Below are 8,805 nucleotides of genomic sequence, written 5' to 3' on the forward strand. Positions count from 1 at the left end.
ACTGTCTTTACAATATTGTTCATGGTGATGTAGTTATGGGACCCATTACTCCTAGTAGAGGCATTCGGCAAGGTGACCCTCTCTCCCCGTATTTATTTATCATTTGTGCGGAGGGTTTATCTTCTATAATCAGATCCTATGTAAGAGAGAAAATGGATAAAGGGTGTGAAAATTTGTTGAAATGCTCTAGTTGTTTCTCACATGCTATTTGCGGATGATAGCTATTTCTATTACAAGGCTGATTCTGGGGAAGCAGATAAAGTGTTGGAGCTGCTTCATGTTTATGAAAAAGCTTCGGGACAAAAAATTAATCTAGGGAAATCATCGGTATTCTTTAGTGCCAATGTTATCCCGTATAATAGGAATGCTCTATGTCAAAGATTGCAGATGGGGGAGGCAGATGAGCAAACGAAGTATTTGGGACTTCCAAACACTCTTGGGCGTAAAAAATCTGTGATTTTAGGCTACCTCAAGGAGAAAGTGAGTTCCAGAGTTCGAAGCTGGGACAGAAGAACTATATCAAAATCGGGAAATTGAGTGCTTATAAAATATGTAGCCCAATCTCTTCCTATTTACGCTATGAGTGTATTCTTGTTACCGTTGGACATCTCTAAAGATATTGAACGAAGCTTAGCAAAATACTGGTGGGGTTCATCTCAGTCTATTGGCAAAAAAATTCACTGGATAAGTTGGGATCGGTTGTGCAAGCACAAGTCTGCAGGGGGGCTAGGATTCAGGGATTTCCGTGATTTCAACCTTGCAATGCTTGGAAAGCAAGCTTGGCGTTTCCTTACTAAGCTAGAAAGTCTGAGTACAAAAGTATACAAAGCAAGATACTTTGTGGATGGTAACTTTCTCACCTCGAATCTAGGTAATAATCCTAGTTTTATTTGGAGAAGCATTTGGGAATCGAAGGAGTTAATAAAAAATGGGGTTAGATGGAAAATTGGGCCGGGGGACATGATTAACATCATGGACCAACCATGAGCACAATCCCTATATTATAATGACTTCTGAGGTGCTTGAAAACCAGAAAGTGGCATCTATTATGTGCATGAACAAAAGATAGTGGGATGTAGATGTTGTTAGAGACATTTTTAATGAAAGAGATCAAAGCTGCATTCTGAACACCCACATTATCGAGTCTATTGGTGAAGACAGTATGTACCGGAGGTTAGAAAGTTCTGGGGTGTACTCCATTCGAAGTGCTTATAAGTTGCTTCAACTGCAGAAAAACAGGTGGAGGGGTGATGATGTTGATAGTATTTGGGCCAAGATTTGGAAAATCAAAGCCCCTCCAAAGTCTATAAATATCCTTTGGCGTGCTTTATCGTGTTGTCTTCCATATAACTTGCAGCTTCAACAGAAACATGTCCAGGTATCTGTTGTGTGCCCTGTTTGCTCAGAAGAAAATGAATCAATTTTGCACGCTCTGGTGGAATGTTCTTTTGCAGCTCAGTGTTGGAGGCATGCGTTCCCGCAGGTGCAGGTTGGTGTTGTGGGTTATTTTTCAGAATGGTTAGATCAGATGTTAAGCCGCTGCAATCAGGGGGATAGAGCTAAGATTGCGGTTGTTTGCTGGGCAGTATGGAAAGCCTGTAATGATCTTGTCTGGAACCAAAAGAGTTCACAAGCCTATAAAGTGGTGGAGTCGGCGGAAGAGTACCTTAAACAATGGAAGTTAGCCCAAATTAACTCAAACATTGCTCCGGTGTCATCTTTGTTGGAGGGTGACGGAGCTTCTTCTTGGGTCAAGCCACAGATTGATATAATTAAGGTAAGCGTCGACGCAGCCATCTTTAAAGACCGTGAGGAGTTTGGTTTTGGCCTGGTAGCTCGAGATCATCTCGGAGGGCTGATCAAAGCTAAGTCTGTCCTGCGTAAATGGGTCTCATCTCCTGAAACTGCTGAGGCTATGGCAGTAAAGGAAGCCTTAAGTTGGATAAAACAAGAAGGGTGGTCACAGGTTGAGCTTGAGTCGGATAGTTTAGTGACAGTGCAGGCAATTCGAAGCAGTATGGTCATGAGATCGGCCTTTGGTCGCATTGCAGAGGAATGTCGGCATAGTCTTCGTCAGTTAATCAAAGTTTCTCTGAATTTTGTAAGACGGTCTGCAAATATGGTGGCTCATAAGTTAGCTAGAGCATCATATTTATATTCTGATCAGTAGTTTTGATAGGAGGTTTGTGCATATCGATCTGTTGAACCTTATTTTGGCTGATTGCCCGTTTTAATATATCTCCATTTTCGTCAAAAAAAAATTGTACGGTAAATATTCACTGAATAGGTTCTTGGTATTCTAAGCAGTGAATTCGTATTATCCGGATAGTCGCGATATGCTGAGAAGTATCCCTCACGATGTAGAATAAATATGATTAATTAATTAATCATATTTAATGAATTAGAGAATTTATATAAATAATGATAAAATAGTTTTATTATTATTTATTTCTACTACCAGCTTAATATTGAACCTACAGGGCCACACCATAAAAGAGAATGATTTAATGGTGGAGGAATTAATTAATAATGGCTGATAATTATTTATTTATGAAATAAATAATTAATTGGCAAATTTAATAATTGATTAAATGAGATTTAATTGATTATAAATTAATTAAGAAAAAGCTCTTAATATTATTAATTAAGAATTTAATTTTTGGAAATTAAATCAAGGGAGAGAATTATTTCTAAAGTGTTTAGAAAAATGATTAATAATTAAAAGGTGTTTTAATTATTAATGAGAATAATAAAGGGTTAATAATAATAATATTTTATGGGAAAATTTTCAGCTGAAAATTTTGCCTATAAATATACTATTATAAACCCTATTTTTGCCTCAACCAAAAATATTTACAAAAACCCTAATTCTCTCCACCTCCTCCTCCTTCATTACATCGTTTTCTAGGTGGATACCGGTGGAGTGCTTCACACTTGAGGAGCAGCTGCTAAGGATCTCCGCTCGTTGTTCTTGGATCGCTTTTAAAGGTTAAAAATCAATCCCTCGATTTTATTTACGATCTGTATGCATATTATATGGATTTTATATGTGTAAAATTGTTTTACTATGCTTCCGTGATAGATAAAATCCTACAATGGTATCAGAGCATAGGTTGTATGCATATAGATCTGTGGTAAAAATTTCAGAATTTTATGTGCTTGTATGAATTAATTATGATTTTTACAAGTTATATCATGGATTAATTATGACTGATTAGAAATCGTTTCTCATAATTATTTTGACTGTAGATCTGGGTTCTACAAGTGTTGTAGATCGTCTACGTATTTTTTTCATAATTTTATGATGTATGGATTAATTGTTATGAATTTTTGAAGTTGTTTCAATTAAATTCGTAATTAAATATATGTATATATATAATCTATTGTATATATATATATATATATTATATACTCTGCTGTGGCACTGCTGTAATCAGTAAAGGTCTGCTGTACTGAAGTTGTGGGCGGCACGGTTTTCCGTGCAAGAGACTGCGGCGGCTGTTGTTTCAATTAAAAAAAAGGGGGTGTCGCGCATTCTGGGAATGCGTTATACCCTGTGGCGCATTCACGGAATGCGTTACACCTTTTAATGGCTTAAAAGGGTTGTAACGCATTACCGGAATGCGTTACAGGGCTTGTAACGCGTTTCTATAATGCGTTACAGCCCATCTGTTTTATTTTAATTTGATTTCTCGGAGTTTCGTAACTCCGTTTTGGGCGTACAATATATCGTTGGCTTCGTTTTTCCGAGACGGATCTAATGGAGTTGTCAAATATTTTTTATATAATAGTTTTGAACTGTTTATATTCCCAATAGTGTTTTAAAGCAGGTTTTAATTGTTTTAATTGCTTTTAAATGCTATAATAAATTAGTACATCATTATATCAATGTGTGACATGATAATTGCTTGCATGCTTACTTGTTTATTTATTTTTATATATGAGATATATGCCTATGTTTACCATGCGATGATAGATTTAGGTGAACTTAAATCAGTACAAGGCGTGCTCTAGAAAATCTAGAATAGGAATCAGTTTCTTGCCTTAGTATAAATATTATGAATACGATCATGAGATTCTTGTGTTTATGAAACACATAATTGAATATGAATTTTCAATATTGAGAGAAAGGATGATTCTGTCAACAACAGATTTCTATCTGTAAGAAAGGGTTATTAAGTGACGCCTCTTGACAATGCTCCACCCGATCTGGGAATCATCTGATTATCGATTATTGATTTGAAATATTTAATTTAAAAGGAAGAATCTCTTTATAATATGATTATGATTGTAACGTAATATAATCCCTCTAAAATTAAATAATATCAAGTAGTAATTGGCCAATGACACAACGGGCTTGTGTCATTCATAGCCTTCCAACATGATAGAAAGTGGTTCTTATTTTTAAATCATTATCATTTTGTGCCACAGCCGAGGGCTTTGATTTCGAAATAAGAAATACTTGTCTATTACATAGAGATGTGTACATTGAATTAGAATCTAAAGGTCGTTACATGCCACAGCCGTGGGCCGTTGGAGACTGATTAAATTGTACAAAATGTTGGGTTAGACTTGACTTAGAATATTGAGTTTGTCGTGCCACAGCCGTGACTCAATTATTCAAGAGGCTAAAGTTATATTAGGGAATAACATAAGATGTAATTGACAAGAGTTGTCTGCCTATTGAACATCACATGACGTTTCGTGCTACAGCCGAGGTTGTGTGATGGAATGTAGGATCCCTATTCCCACTAATATTATGAATGCTTAATTTTCACTTAGGGGGTTGAATAAATTAGATAAACTAGTGGGAGACACTTATGAGTAAATACCCGATTCATATAGTATTTTGAAATGAAATTGAATATTTGCTAAGTGTTGTTATGTGTTTATCATTTACAGATTTACTATATTCGTCATGTCTTCTGCACTATCACTCCGGAGCATACTAGATGCTCACAAGTTGACTGGTCCTAATTTAGCTGTTTGTTTTCACTGTAACAAGTTGGGGCACTGGAAGAGAAACTGCAAGGTTTACCTTGAAGAATTGAAGAAGAAGAAGGGTAGTAAGACTACCGCTTCTGATTCAGGCATGTTCTGATCGAAGTTAATATGTCACTAGGTCAAATTTCTACTTGGGTATTAGATACCGCGTGTGGTTCTCATATTTGCAATTCGTTGCAAGGACTAAAGGGAAGTAGGACTCTTGAAAAAGATGAGGTGATTCTACGTATGGGCAATGGAGCAAGGGTTGCGGCCATATCTGTAGGATCATTTAGTTTACATATGCTTACGGGCAAGACTATTATTTTGAATAATTGTTATTACGTTCCCTCTATTGTGAGGAATATTGTTTCTATTCCTATGTTGGATTTGGATGGTTTTTCATTTATTATTAAGAATAATGAATGTTCTATCCTTAGAGATAATGTTCTTTATGGACGTGGTATTTTAAATAATGGTTTGTATGTATGTGACGTAGAGCATGATTTATTTCAGATTGAACAAACTCACAAAAGAAAACGAGATGATGAAAATCTGACCTATTTATGGCATTGTAGGCTAGGTCATATTAGTGAAAATAGACTGCGGACATTGCATAAGGAAGGGTTACCTGACCCCTTTGATTTTGAATCATATCCTACATGCGAGTCTTGTCTATTGGGTAAAATGACCAAATCTCCATTTAGTGGACATGGAGAGAGGGCTGCAGATTTGCTAGGATTGGTACACACTGATGTATATGGACCAATGTCTACGCAAGCTATGGGTGGATTTTCGTACTTCATTACTTTCATAGATGATAGATCTAGATTCGGATATGTGTATTTGATGAAACACAAGCCTGAAGCCTTTGAAAAGTTCAAAGAATATAAACATGAAGTGGAGAAACAAACCAAACACAGTATTATAACTCTTCGATCAGATCGAGGTGGTGAATACTTGAATGGAAAGTTTCTAGATTATCTCAAAGAAAATGGTATAGTCTCCCAGTGGACTCATCCATATACTCCACAGTTAAATGGGGTATCTGAAAGGAGAAATCGAACTTTGTTAGACATGGTTCGGTCCATGATGAGCTATGCGAATCTTCCAGTATTCCTATGGGGTTATGCATTGGAAACCTCAGGCATATTTACTGCATAAGGTGCCTTCCAAATCTGTTCCTCAAGCTCCATATGAGATATGGAAAGAAAGGAAACCGAGTCTTAAACACGTTAAGATTTGGGGATGTCCAGCTTATGTCAAGAAAGTTGGCCCAGATAAGCTGGAATCTCGATCCGTAAAATGTAATTTTGTGGGATATCCTAAAGAGACTTTGGGGTATTACTTTTACACCGATCATCGGGTGTTTGTCCCCAAGCATGCTACCTTCTTGGAAAAGGAGTTTATCCTTGAAGGAAACAGTGGGAGCAAAATTGAACTTGATGAAGTTCAAGAAGCACAAACTACTACGGATCAAGTGGAAACACCTTAGTTCAGACTGAACAACCTTTTGTGGAACAGTCCATTCGTAGGACAGGGAGAGTGTCTCGCCAACCTGAGAGGTATTATGGCCTTGTCATTGAGAATGGCAATGAGTTGCCAATCATTGATGATGACGACCCTGTGACCTATAATGAGGCTATCAGTAGTGTTGACTCAGAGAAATGGCATAGTGCCTTGAAATCCGAAATGGAATCTATGTATACCAACCAAGTATGGACTCTGGTTGAGGCGTCTGAAGGTGTTAAGCCTATTGGGTGCAAGTGGGTATACAAAAGAAAGATTGGAGCAGATGGATAGGTGGAGACCTATAAGGCCAGGCTCGTGGCAAAAGGATTCAAACAAAGGCAAGGGATTGACTTTGATGAAACTTTTTCGCCTGTAGCCCTGTTAAAATCAATTCGGATTTTGCTTGCGATTGCTGCTTACTACGACTATGAGATCTGGCAAATGGACGTGAAAACGGCCTTCCTCAATGGGGAACTTGAGGAGGAAGTGTATATGACACAGCCAGAGGGTTTTATTTCCAAGGGAAATGAACACCTAGTGTGTAAGCTACTGCGAACCATATATGGTTTAAGGCAAGCTTCTCGTAGATGGAACATCCGTTTTGATGAGACAATTAAAGAGTTTGGTTTTATCAAAAAAATAGATGAACCATGTGTCTACAAGAAGGTTAGTGGGAGCGCGATAACATTTATTGTATTGTATGTGGATGACATACTTCTTATAGGAAATGATATACCGATGCTACAATCAATCAAAGTATGGCTATCAAAGAACTTCACCATGAAGGACTTGGGAGAAGCATCCTACATTCTCGGTATGAAGATCTATAGAGATAGATCTAGAAGAATGATATGTCTTACCCAGGGTACATACATCCAGAAAGTGCTTAAAAGGTTTAGCATGGAAAACTCCAAAAGAGGTCTCATACCGATGAGCCATGGAGTGTCCCTTTCTGAAAAAATGTCTCCTAAGACACCTGAGGAAAGAGAGCGTATGAGCAAGATTTCTTATGCTTCAGCAATAGGATCTATCATGTACGCGATGTTGTGTACTAGTCCTGATGTTGCTTATTCAATTAGTGTGACGAGTAGATATCAGCCCAATCCAGGTGAAGACCACTGGAAAGCAGTGAAAAACATCCTTAAGTACTTGCGAAGGACTCAGGACATTTTTCTTGTTTTTGGTGGTGAATCTGAGTTGAAAATAGAGGGTTATACTGACTCTAGTTTTCAATCAGAGAGTGATAGCAAATCCATGTCAGGGTACGTGTTTACTCTGAATGGTGGTGCGATTAGTTGGAAGAGTTTCAAACAGTCTACAACGACTGACTCCACAGTGGAAGCAGAATATATAGCTGCAAGTGAGGCTGCAAAAGAAGCGGTTTAAGTGAGGAAATTTGTTTCTGAGTTGGGAGTTGTTCCTAGCGTTGAAGAGTTTATTGTGTTGTATTGTGATAATAACGCAGCAATAGCACAAGCCAAGGAACCTAGGTCTCATAAAAGTTCCAAACATGTCATGCGGCGCTTTCATCTGATTAGGGAGATTGTTGAAAGAGGAGATGTCAACATCGAGAGAGTTGACACACATAACAACATAGCAAACCCTTTAACAAAGCCACTTTCTCAAAGTCACTTTGATCGTCATAAAGACAAGATGGGTATTAGATAACAGAGTGATTGGCTTTAGTACAAGTGGGAGATTGAAAGAGATATGTCCTAAGTCCAATCATGTATATGGATTTAGGAATAACTTTTATGTAATCTGTTTTGATTTCATTGATATTAATAAAAGACTTGTTTTGTTTTTTTATTGCGGGCTCTATCTATTTTAAGTGTTTAAATAAGATATACCACAGTTTAGAGTAAAGCTTTTCATGGATTGTGATGAGATCATAATAATGAGACCTAAAAGATGATAACTCTAAACTTAAATAGTTCCTGGTCGTAGGATTACTAACTGGTAATTAATAATCCGCAAAGATCGGTACATACTATGTTTGCTTTATTATGAAGGATGTCTGTTCTCATAGACATTTGTGTGGTGACACTATAGCTAGTATGTAGGTGCTTATTATAGAATAAGTTCACTGAACATGACTCACACAGCTGAACAACTGATGGAGTTCACTCACGTGTCAACGGTTGTTCATATAGTGATAGTTGTACAAGTATCCTTAGACTTGAGGTCATCATAGTCATCTTGTGTACACTGAACTATGCTTTGGTTTAGTTCTTAGTCTCCAGGGACAATTATAAGGGCTCTACTGGGTATAGGAATTTGTACACGAAGATAGTGTATGATCAATAGAGG

At 37.3% G+C, this 8,805-nt stretch overlaps 1 protein-coding gene across 1 annotated transcript; it reads left to right on the forward strand.

Moving 5' to 3' along the window:
- The first annotated feature begins 579 nt into the window (after positions 1–579).
- On the forward strand, positions 580–2,170 carry LOC141715006 (uncharacterized). The gene is made up of 2 exons (XM_074518494.1): positions 580–847; positions 1,080–2,170. The coding sequence occupies exons 1-2, from the start codon at positions 580–582 to the stop codon at positions 2,168–2,170; spliced, it is 1,359 nt and encodes a 452-aa protein (XP_074374595.1).
- The last annotated feature ends 6,635 nt before the right edge of the window (positions 2,171–8,805 follow it).

This window comes from Apium graveolens, chromosome 3, assembly GCF_009905375.1.
Source record: "Apium graveolens cultivar Ventura chromosome 3, ASM990537v1, whole genome shotgun sequence".
Taxonomy (NCBI): domain Eukaryota; kingdom Viridiplantae; phylum Streptophyta; class Magnoliopsida; order Apiales; family Apiaceae; genus Apium; species Apium graveolens.

Bases quoted from the DNA above. Each gene is read 5' to 3' on its own strand.
- LOC141715006 (XM_074518494.1), top strand. From the start codon at position 580: ATGAGTGTATTCTTGTTACCGTTGGACATCTCTAAAGATATTGAACGA. The intron at 848-1,079 runs GTAACTTTCTCA...AGTGGGATGTAG, and splicing joins AGCAAGATACTTTGTGGATG to ATGTTGTTAGAGACATTTTT.